The sequence below is a fragment of the Vanessa tameamea genome, chromosome 23 (genome assembly GCF_037043105.1).
Source record: "Vanessa tameamea isolate UH-Manoa-2023 chromosome 23, ilVanTame1 primary haplotype, whole genome shotgun sequence".
NCBI lineage: Eukaryota > Metazoa > Arthropoda > Insecta > Lepidoptera > Nymphalidae > Vanessa > Vanessa tameamea.
The window spans coordinates 1,684,393-1,698,730 of record NC_087331.1 but is presented as its reverse complement, the minus strand read 5'-3'; the positions used below and the strand labels follow the sequence as shown (position 1 = coordinate 1,698,730).

The 14,338-nt window shown below is 33.4% G+C and overlaps 1 protein-coding gene across 1 annotated transcript; it reads right to left on the bottom strand.

Moving 5' to 3' along the window:
- Window positions 1–11,279: 11,279 nt before the first annotated feature.
- Window positions 11,280–13,686, bottom strand: LOC113397716 (la-related protein 6). The gene has a single exon (XM_026636169.2). It carries the CDS (start codon window positions 13,587–13,589, stop codon window positions 12,375–12,377), a length of 1,215 nt encoding a protein of 404 aa, XP_026491954.2. The 5' UTR covers window positions 13,590–13,686; the 3' UTR covers window positions 11,280–12,374.
- Between the last annotated feature and the right edge of the window lie 652 nt (window positions 13,687–14,338).

Here is a 14,338-nt window from a genome sequence, read left to right as displayed (position 1 = left end):
ACATAGACTATCAAAGACAAATTACATTTTTTTTATCCATAATTGGCTAGCGTTCGACATTTCTCTTACCTGATGTTCAGCAGCGATACAGTCTAAGATGTAACAGGCTTGCCTAAAAGATACCTGTTAACTCTAGATTTGAAGATACCGACATTGAACCTATCTGTAAATAGAGGCTAAGGCAAATAACTAGAGTAAAACTTGTGAAAACTACTTAAATCCTTTCTAAAGAATGAGTGATAGTGCCAAGTAGATTTGCCTTTAAATAACTATATATATACTGAACTTTATATATACTGAAATATGAAATGTGCTTTAATGATATTGTATTGCCGAATATGTTTTCCAAATAGAATTTTATTTCACGGTTTTTGTACGAGCATGAGTATTCGTTAGCACAATGTTAAATGTCTTTTTAAACGTACAAAATATCATCAACATGAAGCAAGAAATACGGTAAACTATTACTACTCAGCCATTAGACTATGAATTATTATGGCGCCAACTGTCAAGACATCAAAGAATTCTCAACCAATCAAAGTATCATTAATTATTTCTCGGAGCTAGAGACAAAAGAACTGATTGGAACAGACGGGTTTAATTAACCGTTAATACAAAACATTATTAACGATTTTATTTTTCATGATTACGATTTACTTGATATATTCCGGGGAGTATAGTAGTAATTTTTATTTTATTTATACATTTTCATTGAATATCAATAGATTAAGCGTCCGTGGCCTTTCTTAGCTTCATTGATAGTTTATTTTTATCGATCACAACTCCTAAAAATAGTAACAATTTTAATAATTGCAAGCATCCTAATCCTAAGTAATATAGTAAGTATTATTAATGCTAAAGTGATTTTATGTATTAGTTTGTTATCCTTTCACGGCAACCCGTCGTGATGAAATTATGCATCAATGTTTGTCAGAGTCACATAACAAACATTGCGTAACTAACCTAGTACCTTCTCCTGGTCACACCCGAAGCTTAGGATAATAGATAACTTAAATTACCCATGTGGATAAAGCAACTGCATTCGGGAAGGATTGGTAAAAATGATCATTTCCAAATAAAAAAATGTCATTATAACTATTTATAGCAAACTCATCATTCCAACTTCCTCACAGCTTACAGAATCGAATATGACCGTGACCTGACCCTGACGCAGTCGCGATCATGCCAAACGTAATCGTATTGTAATAAAACTGTCCATGAGATTAAAGAACACCATTTGTTGCGGCTGTCCAACCTACATTCTACTTATTGATGAGGACTGGCTTCATCATCATTATCAGACAATTTTAAAACACAGGACATAAGCCTCTCCTTAAGTTTAAAGTTCTCGGTTCTTTTCCTTTCGAATCCAGTTAGGCTCACCAAATCCCAGCGTCTAGTTCTAGTTAGGTAATAGCGTTGTTCCAGCAGAGTAAAATCCCCGTAACTGCCGAAAGAAAAAATAGTATTTTTATTTTAGTATCTATTGGTTACAGATCAAATGAGCGTCTCAATTCGTATTCAATAAGAAAGCACCCAATTACAAAAGCATTTCCAAAACTGTAAAAGTATTCCAAATTCTTTTAAATGCAAATAAATTGAATAATACCGTGTGAATTATGAATAATGAGGATATAAATATACGGAAGCAAGCCAGGCTGCAAATAAGCAGACAACATCGGTCTTCCACAACTTCTAGAATAATGATCATCTGATCCGATTTTTGACTGTCACTACGCGAAATTAAATTATCACATTTTAACACGAATTAATTGTCTCTTTCAGTATGATAAACATGTTTTTGTTTTGGAATCATTTTGATATTTTCACACTTGAGTATTTGAAAACATAATTAGTTCTCCCTTGACACAAATTAAGACCATACACTCAAAAATTAAAATGAATTTTCAAATATGTCATAACTGTTTAATTGAATTCACTTTTCACCACGTCATTAGAACAAAACGTTTTCATCTTAAATAAAACTTTGTTTCAGTCACATAGACAAATTTAAATTTTAAAAAAGTATGTGTAAAAGTAACAGACTATTAATATCCCACTGCTGAGTAAAGGCCTCCTTTTCCCTTTTGAGGAGAAGGTCTGTAGCTTACTCCACCGCGCTGATCTAATGCGGTTTGGTGGACTCATGACAGATTTTCATCCACCTCAGTTTCAGAGATGAATTATCAACACAAATTAGGTTCCTTCATGAAGGAACCTTCAAGAAAAGAGTCTATACATTTCTTAAAGGCCAGAAACGCAACTACAAACCCCTCTGCTGTTGCAGATGACCATGGGCGATGATAGTCAGTTTCATCAGGTGAGCCACCTGTTCGTTTGGCTCCTATGTCATAAAAAATAAATAAAAACGAAAGTGTTTCTCGTCTAGGTTTGAACTCAAAATCATCCATTTAGATTCACGTCTTGTAACCAAAAGGCATAACTCACTTTAAAAATAATCTATAATGTACATTAACAACAAAATTGATGTTACTTTAAAACCGAAATATAGTTATGCTAGTTTTATTAAAAATTAAAAATGGAGGTTATAAATTTTTATAGGTTGCATCCGAGTTACCAATTGTAGTTCTTAAAGTTGTAAGTAATCAAAACCGCATTCTTCAGTTTATTAATACTGTCGATTAACCGATAAATGCACCTTAATCGATCATTCGATCATTCAACCGAATCGAATTATATAATCTGTTACGATATATGTTACACAAATTTATACAAACTCAATGGAAATGAATTAAGAATGTTTCAATAATTTGAATTTTTTAAATTATTTCGATTGGAATTCAATCAATTTTGTGAATATTTATAAACGAATAATCTTTTTTATGAATTAAAAAAATGATTGACCTCTTTTATAAATTTTTATCTTGTTATATTTTTTTGATCTAATAAGAAGTTCTTGTTATAAAAATGTCAATTAATTTTTTGAAATTCGAAAACATTACTGATGTTAATCATTCGTTTTGCTCTCCTGCAATCTGTGGGAGTGATTTCGTTAAAATGGACGGAAGTGTGGAACAGGAAATCGGGAAGTGAGCGCAATGCATAAGCAAGGGCATGAGCGCGCGCGGTACTAGAGTTGGCCGTCAGTTATTAAGTTTATACCTGATGTCATATGTAACACATCATAAATCAAGACACGATTACTATACAACCGGTAATAATTATTATTTACTTTTTTTATTTTTTTTTTTATTTTGTAAGTATCGTTTATCTCGCGCGCAAAAAACTTTTTTTTTTCAATGTAAGCACACTTGGCAGAACTGTCATTGTCATCACGAAGATCGTCTTTAACAGCAGATGTGATTCACCAAGCCATTATAATATAAATATACATTCATATATAATATCAAATTACTTTATTCAATATAGAATTACACTTAGGTACTTATTACTTGTCAAATTAAACACTACAGTCGGAAAAGAAAATATCCTAACCTGAGAAATGTCGGCAAAAAAAAAATTACTATTTGAATAATTTTCGTCATAATATAGCAGTACGTCATAATCATTTTCAGTAACAGATATTAGAGAATAGATATTTTTTTTCATTTTATTTTTAATTATATTTATAGCTAGCAAAGAGATTTATGACTTAAGGTTTTATATGCTTGCATGAAATAATGCACATTTTTACACGATTGCCGCGAAAGAACACATAATTGTCGTCGTTAAATAATATGCACCAGTTAATCGGATAAGCGGCACTTCATACATTTTATGTTATATAATCAGTTTCACATAACGAGCTGGCCGAAAAACGAACAGTTATTTTCAGTTTTAAGTTAAACTAAACTGAGTGCTAAAATCATTCTTGCTTTAAATAAAATAATTACAATAATTGCATAGATTTATTAATTTTAAATTGTGAAAAAATGTCGTGGGATGTTTACTGGTATTACTAGTATAAAATGAAACGGTAGACAATAAACATTATATTATTTCTATTATTAATAATCTATATTTTCACGAACTCTTTTTATCTTCGACTGCTGCAAACGCGGTCCCTTCTTATCTTTTTGTTATTGCGGTTGCCATGGACAACAGACTCTCTTGCATAACAAGTGAATGACGTTCCGAAAAGAATGGTTCGGATATTGAATTCCTCTCACTTGATAAACGGATGTAACGTCACTGTAACTGTCGAGGCATAGCTTTGACTTGGCTTGGCTTAGCATATGGGGTGGCGTTACAAAAAATAATGTTTCATATTAACTGGAGTAGTAGTAGAAATGGAAAACAGATTAACGTAAAATAACGAAAACTCTTTATAACGTATGAAGTTGATTATTCCGTTATTAACTCATATAAGGCACGTTAAATGATTTAAGCCAAATAATTTTACTAAGGAAATATAAGAAAGCCAAGAAGGAACATAAATAACCCTTTTTGTATTGTGACGGTAGGCGGAAGGGCGATTGGACGTGACGGTATTTGGTCACCACTACCCATACACATAAGCGTCATTTTCATTACCCATTTCTTAATTATTATTGACGACCTTCGTGTTCGAGTAGTGTGTACACCGGTTTTCATGGGTACGCCACTCCGCGGTCCAACTCAACTCAACTCAAATTCCTTTATTCAGCATAGAAGTATTACCGCGGTCCCGGTTTCGATTCCCGGCCGAGCCGATGTAGAAGAAGTTCAGTAGTTTTCTATGTTGTCTCGGGTCTGGGTGTTTGTGGTACCGTCGCTACTTCTGATTTTCCATAACACAAGTGCTTTAGCTGCTTACATTGGGATCGGAGTAATGTATGTGATGTTGTCCAATATATTTATATTATTTGTTTATATTTCTTAATTATCCAATGCGCCAACAGCCTTGGCAACTGAGACGTTACGTCCCTTGTGCCTGCAGATACAATGGCTCACTCTTCCTTCAAACAGGAACATAACAATAATAAGTATTGCTGCTTTGCGGTAGAACATATAATGAGTAGTTGGTACCAACCCAGACGGGCGAGAACAAAGCGCTACCTCCACTTTTAAAGTCGTTCCTGTCCAAAAATCGGCCGAAATATGATATCATCAAATCAAGAAAGTTTAGCAATGACACCGTATTTAAAATATATTTTTTTAAATAATTTATCTAACAGTATTTAAAAAAAGTTAATCTTAAATTAAAAATTGGTTATCCCTAAGAGATAGATATAATATATCTCGGATTTTTTTGTAGACATTTTTAAGGCGTACAATACTGTATTTCATTACGCCTGCGTTTGCAATGTAAACACATTAGAAACCTCTAAAATGATCAGTGTTTCTCTACTAAATTATGCATGTATTATACATATAAATTTTCCTCTTGAATCACACTATCTATTTAAAAAAACCGCATCAAAATCCGTTTAGTAACGTAAGCATACACAGGGACAGACAGACAGCGATAAGCGACTTTGTTGTATACTATATAATGATGTTCTACTGCGCAATATATAATAGGTTAAACAATTATAATATTATGTTGTCATTTGTTGGGGGTTATAACTGGTTATGAATGATAACCTAAAAGTGTTTATATAATTCAACATATCAAGACGTATAAATCTTCTTGATACGATAGTTATTATCAAAATACGGTATAATTATTAGTAAATTTATATGAAGTATATATTTTAATATCAATATTATTATATAGTGTTTGTTCATTTGAAAAATAGCTTATAGTATAAATTAATGAATAAGACATACTACTCGATACTAGTTTATATATATGATAAAATGTGTGGAATTAATATTAATTTATATTTATTCAGGATATACTAATTTGCTTAGATCTACCTCGTTTACGTTGAATCGTTCTAATGGCGTTTGAAACGAAAAATCATCAACAAGATCAACAAACACATTATTTTTTAATATATAAGTATTATAAAATAACGCCACAATTTATAAAAATAAAATGTAAAAAAAAGGCACGGGCAACTGTGAGCCCGTGGATGTTGTAAAGTAAATAATAAAAAAAATAAAATAATAAAATAAATATATAAGTATTCAACAATTAATCACCACATTGTAATTTACATATAAGGACCAAAAATTTTTAAATAATTCAAAATAGATATTTTCATAAATATAAGCCAAGTCTGAGTCAGATTTGCAAATCGATAGTTCCGTACAATATCGAAAATTTATTTTCATTAACACGATTCACGCCTGTCTCCTTAATAATCTAAATTTAAAGCGATTGAATCTGTGATATGCTATGTATAATATTATATACCGAAACCTTCTCCAAAACACGGTGTATCTTCTGGTAAAGTTTTACGTATCGTGATTCAGTAGTTTTTTCATTTAAAAAAAAATCTCCGCATTTATTTGTATGAGTTTATTTAATTGCGCAACTTAATGGTACAAAGGTGGGTTTAACGTTTAGGTATTCTATGCCAGCCAACCTTAAGACTTACATAAATGGTCGTTAGAAGGTGTTCAAAATGAAAGGAAAAAAATAGCACACTAATAATAGAATAGACGACTTAAATTATATATACACACACATATTTAATGTAAACACACACATATATATCAACGAAACTGATTTGAATACATTGAATTAAAGACATTTATTACTTGAAAAAAATCCAAGATTTTTTAATATTACGAGATAAACGGCGACCAAAGAAATCGAATCAATTTTGAGATTAGAGTTATAAAGAAGTAAGAACAGGTTATTACATATTAGAGTAACATGATGTTGGGCGCCAATTCTACTCAAAAATTGTCACTTTATCGCAAACGAATCGAAACGTAATCATTCTACTTCGTTTATTCTACTAAAATTTAATAGTAATTTCGTCGGAGTTGATACGGAATTCAATGGGAAACGTATCGTAATCATTATAAATTAGAATCGGTCCTCCTAGATTCAGCTGAGGCTATTTTTTGTGAGAAATAATCGAAGTACGATCTGAATAGTTATAAATTAGTATAATTAGCGCCCAAAATGCTTAATATATATTATATAGTAGAATTATCCCCTGATTTATGTTATGAATCACGAACTAAATATCACAACAACTTCAATAATTTTGACATAATGGTATAAAATAATACGGAACCTACCGATGATCCCAAGTTCTTTACAGCTTTTAATTAGGCTTGCGTAATATTTTATGTATATATCAACTTACATAATTGCTATTACATAAAATTTATATTCAAGTATCGCGTTTGTTGGACTTTTTTGTGTGACGATTGCTTAAATAAACTTATAAGATAAATATTAAAAACCGGACTACAAACAAAACAAAATAAACAAAGTATGATTTAAAAGATTAACCCATTCTGGGACACTAATTGTCTATACACTAAGACGTCAAAACACTAATTTAGGTATTGTGTCTAGTGTACTGTTTTTCAAAGTGTTAAGATGATCAGCACAGGCAACCTGCAAGCCTGCCTCCTTCTCAGGAGAGATCAGCTCGAATCTTTAGATTTATAACTCCGTCTATAATCCGTATCGAACATTTTCAAATCAAATACTTATATTATGTTTATCTATTTTTATTCCAATGCCGTTAGTTCCCACATTTTAGTCTCTTTACTCTCTAATTGTGGCTCACAATTTTAATTTATATAATAATAATACAAAAAAGAAAAACAAATGATTACTCAACCAAATTACTATTCAATTGCTTACGTCTAATGATAAGCTCAAATCGTCTCTACCTAAAAAAACTCTAGTCGAGTTCCAACAATTCACGTCCAAAACATTGGAGATATTGGTCCTGATTTCACCGGATAAAGATACATTTTCATCAATTGGATGAGTGACGGAGTATGAACGTCAGGAAGTGGGTGAAACTGCAGTTTAAATATGACATTAAAGTAATGTAATAATATTTACCTATAGATTAAGTTCAAATACGAGTAAAGCGTGTCAAATGTGTAATACGACACCTCTAAGCCGCGGCCGGTAGCCAATCGATCACAAAATCAAACACGAAAATAGTACTATTTAGTTCTACCAATTACTTACAATTACTAGACGTCTCTTTGCAATTTGACATTGACGAAATAATCTATATTCACTCGGCATTAAAATTGAATTGAAAGTTTTGTAATAAAACTAAAAAATAGTATATTAATCAAACGCTAATTAGATAACGATTAGAAATATTTTATCGTACTAAGAGACTTTTTTTTTTTTAAACTTGACCTAAATATTTCTTTTGCAAGATATTTCGACACACCGCCATTTGACCTCTGAAAATTAAAATAGGAACGAATATTTATTCTGTCAATAATCGGTAAGTTCTAGTGTCATCATTTTAACTTAGAAATAATGATATACCTCGTTCAAGTTTAGTTTATGCTAATTGCTCATCTGATGGTTGAATTGAAAGAATAACATAATACTCTAATACGTGCTCACTGAAGCAGGCGTGAAAATGTCTGTTTCAACAGTTGTAATCGTTTTCGATCTAGAAGTTGACCGACTAACGAACCCGTTCCTAACAAAATAATGTTAAATTATTTAAATTATGTAATAATTTTATTACATTTTTTATATTTATTTGTAAAAATAATATTTTTTATTAATATTACGCAGGTGTGATTACTAGTTGCTAATTGTATCTTTAATAATTTATGATACTTCAACATAACTTTTATTTCAATGTATTTCAAAGGTACTTGTTATATGCAAAAATATAAAACCATTTTTTTTAATTAAAAATAAATTGAAAAAGTTTCATAAAGTTATTTTATAGCATAATCTATGATAATAAACAAATTCACTCAATTCACTCAAAATACATTCAATTCACAATGAGATTATTAATAAGATCTTAATAATAGTTACAATTTGTTTCACAATAATTTTACAACTCTCAGTATAAAATTCCAAATTCGAGTATTGGTGGGTTTTGATCCGTCTAACTCCCGATCATCAGATATTCTGCCGCTAAACAGCAATACTTAGTATTACTGTATTACGGTTACACTGGCCAAGGGTCACCCTTACTATAAGCACATAGGATATAAAATTTTGCCTTCCATAGTTGGTAGCGCACTGGCGATGGATATAACCCATTGGTTATATTTCTAACAACGCTAGTGTCTATGGGTGGAGATGACTTACCATCAGATATTAAAAAAGAACCATACATTTATAACTACTAGTAATATAAAATTGAATCTTATTAGCAATAATATACGATTTGTAAACAAGATGTATGTGTTTAGGTGCGTGTGATTTTTTGTCGATATCAACAGATTCGATTTACGGCTGCCATTTTTTTTAGTAACTACCACCCGTCCTTGTGTTAGGTACACTATGCTTCTCTGTGCCGCTGATAATGTCTATACAAAAATACATATTAATCGTTTGAGCAGTTACGACGTAATCTAATGAAGTATTCTTCGATATTGGCCCTGAGACTCGTTTAATCATTTTCAGGTTTCGTATTAGGCTATCCACGCACACTTGTAATATTTATCTTGTATACATTGTAATGGCTTGTATATTTATTTATATACTAGTCTTCGCCTACGGCTTCGCGCGCGTTAATGTAAAAAAGTCTATGTTCTGCCTTTATACCAAATTTCATCAATTTCTGTTCCGTGGTTTATCCGTAAAAGCGTAATATACAGATAGACTTATTTACATTGATAAAAATGTAAATACTACTTAGAAACACTTAGACATCTAAAATAAATAAAGTCGTTAAAATGATACCTATATTTAATACCATGGATATGAAAAAATATACAACTTAGAATATTACCCAAGTTAAGACAGACGGAATATATTTTAAAAATTCTGCTCTGCTTTCGATAAAACGATTTTATTGTAAAACAATATCTTATGCGTACAAACTTAATTGGTTTGGCTTTATGCATGCCTGTCTTCGTAAGTAGCGCCTCCTCATAACATATTCTTCCACCAAACAACAATACTCATATATAATACAACTATACTGAGTATTGTTGTGTTCCGGTTTGAAGGATGAGTGAGTCAGTGTAATTAAAGGTATAACGGATATTATATCATTTTAATTCACAAGGTTGGTTCATTGGTGTTGTGAGATATGGTTAATAATTCTCACGTCGCCAAAGTCTATGTGTTATAGTGACCATTTACCATCAGGCAGCCATTTGCACGACATCTATCGATTTTATAGAAAAAAAAGTATTATTGAAACAAATCCTGTTTATTTTATCTCGTCTCCTATTATCTCCTTCGGGCCAACTTTCGGTCATGACCTTGTCCAACATTGCGTAAACGCATACTTATTATACACTAAGTGCGAAAATACAGGTACATTCCCCTACTCTTAGAGTTCCGTTTTAGCAATTCACTATTGGCTCAAGAATGGCAGCTTCGGTAGGACAAGTGGCTTAACGTGCTCTTCCAAGCACGGGAGCACGTCACTACCAACTTGCTCCTCCGTATTACTGATAATTCTTTGAATTGGGGCTCGAACCCAGGACTTAGGACATAACCGGTAAAGGTTAATAAGCATATTAGACTATCGAATCAGGTAAAACCTGTTCTATATAAGTACATAATAAGCTCAAATATATTATAAATATTTTATAAAATATCTTGTAAAAAAATAATAATCATGTGAAACAAATTATATTTTAATAGTAAACTAAAAAAAATACTTCAAATTTTTAGTACCTACTACAGGTAAGTTCAATGAATATCTTTAATACTTAAAACCCGATGTCAAGGTTGTTTCCCGCGTGTATAATTCTGACAGACGACATCGCGCGAAATAATAATAGCAAAATTTGTTTACGATAAAAAAAAATAACATTACAAACCAAAAAACTTAATCATTACTGGTTAAGATCTTTCCGTAAACAAGACAATTAGCAATAATTCCTTATTTATGACAAGAATAATTAAAATTTGTTTTTTTTTTTATTACCAATTGTACATTATACTTACCTAATTATTTGAAATCGATAAGAAAATATCGATTTATAAATGAAATGCATATTTTTTGCATCGATTTACAAGGTTGGGTTTTTGTTTATTATTAAAAAAAGTAATTACGAAAGGATAATAATAAAAAATACCTTTAGTTTATAAATAGCAAATCCTAAGCTTAGGCTGAGTAATAGTTGTCTACGTGCATGATTAATTATAACAGACGATAATAAGTACTCGCCTTAAAAGACTTTTTAACCTGTGAAGCAACAGTTATCTGTCACAGCGTGAGAATCGATCCGTCAAGGTGAACTGGGGTCGAAAAAGAACCTACTTTCCACCACGAAGGTCGTACGAAATTAAAAGAAAAACAACGTTCTCTCAAAAACTTATATTAAAAAAAAATCATTAATGTTACAAGGCGAGGATGATCGCAAACGAGTTACACACCGGGAAACATTATTGTGCTGTTATTAAAAAACGAATCTCCTCTTAAATAAATGAAATAAATATAATAGTAACACAAGCTCAGTAACAAGTCGCTGTGAGATATATAACAACCGATTAGACAGAGCTTTTAAGATAGCTTACTATATCCTAGTAAGAAATAAGCCAGAAGTAATTAATTTTATTTGTATCACTAAATTCGAACGAGATTTGAATATTTGCCACTAAACAAATCTTCGCTCTAAATAGATGACATACCTCTCACTTTTACGCAATTATACAATAAAAATCACAACAACTTACAATCTAATATTAAAAAATCTTAAATAAAACATATCATGACATGGCGCGACTGACTTAAATTATCTTACTAATTAGTTTATACTAATAAAAGTTTAAAAGGACGGTTGGTTCCGTCGCGCATTGTGGCATTTCATTTGCACGAATCCAACGGTCGAGTGCGAGCAAATTGCATAGATAACTATTTATCTCAGTAGTTATGTAAATATGGAATGGGCATCTATATAATTCGCAATCCATTTAAGCAACTTGCTCCACGCTCTGTCGTCTCCGATCACCTCCATCTTTACATTCCAGATGTCGAGTCTACATTCGTTACGATGTCGATTTTGTTTATTGAGTTTTGTGCTCACAACTCTGACATACTCGGATGAAAACTCGCCCACAGCGCGCGCCCTACCCGCAATAAATACGCGGTACAATAAATAATTACTAAATACTAATAAATTACGAATAAAAACTTTTACAAATTAACAACTAACCTACCTAAATGAGCTTCGATCACAATCGTCGACTAGTCAATAGTCGACTTTAAAACTAAGTAACTTTATTACCAGTTATGCATTCCATCATACCAACTCTCTACAAGCATTCTTTTATAATAAACTTAGAATCTAACACGCGAACACGAAACGCTTCCTCGTAGATTAAAAACCAAGTGGCCAGAACGTGAAAGGTGGTTACCCAACGTGATTAGAAAGGTGTCACGGTTGGTGGGCGCTTTCTAGCGAGAATACAACGCGAGGTCCGAGATTCTGCGTTGGCGAGCGGCAGCGTGGAAGCCTCGTGTGCCGTCCGGAACGACAGGTGTGCGGGGCTCAAATCGCGGGGTACAGGACAGCCTCCGTCCGCCACATTCCGTCCCAGTCAGCGAACAGCCAGACAGCCGCCGCGCCAACCAGCCTTCAGCGCTACTAGCACTTCCTGTACTTGCTTGAGATGCTCGTCTCGACCCACAGAAGAAGGAAACTCCGGAATCGGAACTATGACTGCATGTTGATTGTCTACGCGGCACCCATGTTTGAATTTCAGGCGAGCGTGGTGCAAAGAATCCACTCGAGTTTCTTCTGTAAAATGGTGCAGTGTATCTGTAATCGTACTCAGCTTCCGAACCACTACAACACGATGAATATTCGCATTCGTGACGACGGGGTGTTGGGCGACGAACAGGCGTTTTCCTTTTCGGTTCTCTAGGGACGCCGTTTAATTCGTATACTCGCATTCCCTCTTCATCAGAACTTTGAAGACGTAGGGCACTTCTTGCAGCTTCCGACTCAGTAAATTCTACCAAAGCACACACACAGTTCACCAAACTAGGATTTTTATTCAAAAATTGACGGACATCAGCTGGAACTGGATTACCAGGCCTAAGCACCCTAACTAGTGTAATTTCACCACAACTTGCAAATAACCTTGATACATTTTCGACTGATGGTCGATCAATCGGCATTCTAACTGCCACGACAGTCCTGGAAGGCGTAGTTTCATCGTAAGCCGGGAGTGGTTCGATCCGGCGAAGTTTCGTTCCAGGTTCATTAATCTCCAATTTAGTCGATCTTTTTAATGCCTCAGCTACCACTCGCCAATCCTTTGTCAGATGCTTGACGCGTTTGAAGCTAGAGATGAGCTTGAGAGAGACGTACCCTTCCTTGTTGCGACGCACATGTTTAAGGAGGAACGCATCCTTAGTGATGTTGGCGTCCGAGAAATAGAATTCCACTTGAGATACAATACGGTTAGATAATTCCTCATCTGGTGGAGCGTATGGGGGTTCTTGAGTATCGGGAGCAACTTCGCAGCCAGAATCTTTTCCTCCGCCGGACCCGGTTTCGGAAGCCGTGTCAGATAGGTCAGCATGATCGTCGGTGGACGGGCGTCGGTCGGTAGCGATACCCTCATCGGGCTCGGGCATGACCTGGCTGGGAGGGGTCCCCTCCATGTTTGTAGCGCGTGGGATTACCACTTTAGCATAACAGGAGCGTGCGACTCGCTCAGTAGCGCGGTTCAACTGCGGGCGCGCGGCGCGCAGCCGACTGTTTTATAATATCGGGGGGATGTGCGGTAAAAGGCGTTCGGAAACGGCGAGCGAGATGACATTGCAGACTACGAGACGCTTTACGTTAATTACTTAACATGTGTCGGCCGATTAAGAGCATGTTGTTCAGACCACAAAAGACTATTCTGCGGTCGAGTTAAAATTGGCCGCGGTCGCACGCACCGTACTATTTTTGCTTAGATATGAATAATTGATAATACACGCGATGTTACGTTGAATCTATGTTAGCACGATCATAAAACGCGTTCAGAGTAACAAATAATACTAATTGTTTAGTGGAACAGAGAATATTTGTATAATGATCGAATTTCCGATTATTTTAGCTTAACAAGTGTATATCATAAAATATATTTTTAATTCGAGTAATTCTTATTACTCACCAATGAGTAATTTGAATTATTATTCTTAATATTATTTCTTAAAAGTCTAAGATTGCATCAGTTACAATTAAACAATTGAAAGAAGTACTTACAAATAAACTAAATAAACTCTCTTATCATAAAATTAGTTCGTGTTGAAAGTAAAATCAAACTATTTGAATAAATAAAACAGTATAATCTAAGCGACTCAGTTATTTACATAAAACAATATGTAGGTCGAAGTTTTTTTTTATCTGACGAATATCTTAAGAC

Excerpts from the sequence above, each read along its gene's own strand:
- LOC113397716 (XM_026636169.2), bottom strand. The coding sequence starts at position 13,589 with ATGGAGGGGACCCCTCCCAGCCAGGTCATGCCCGAGCCCGATGAGGGT.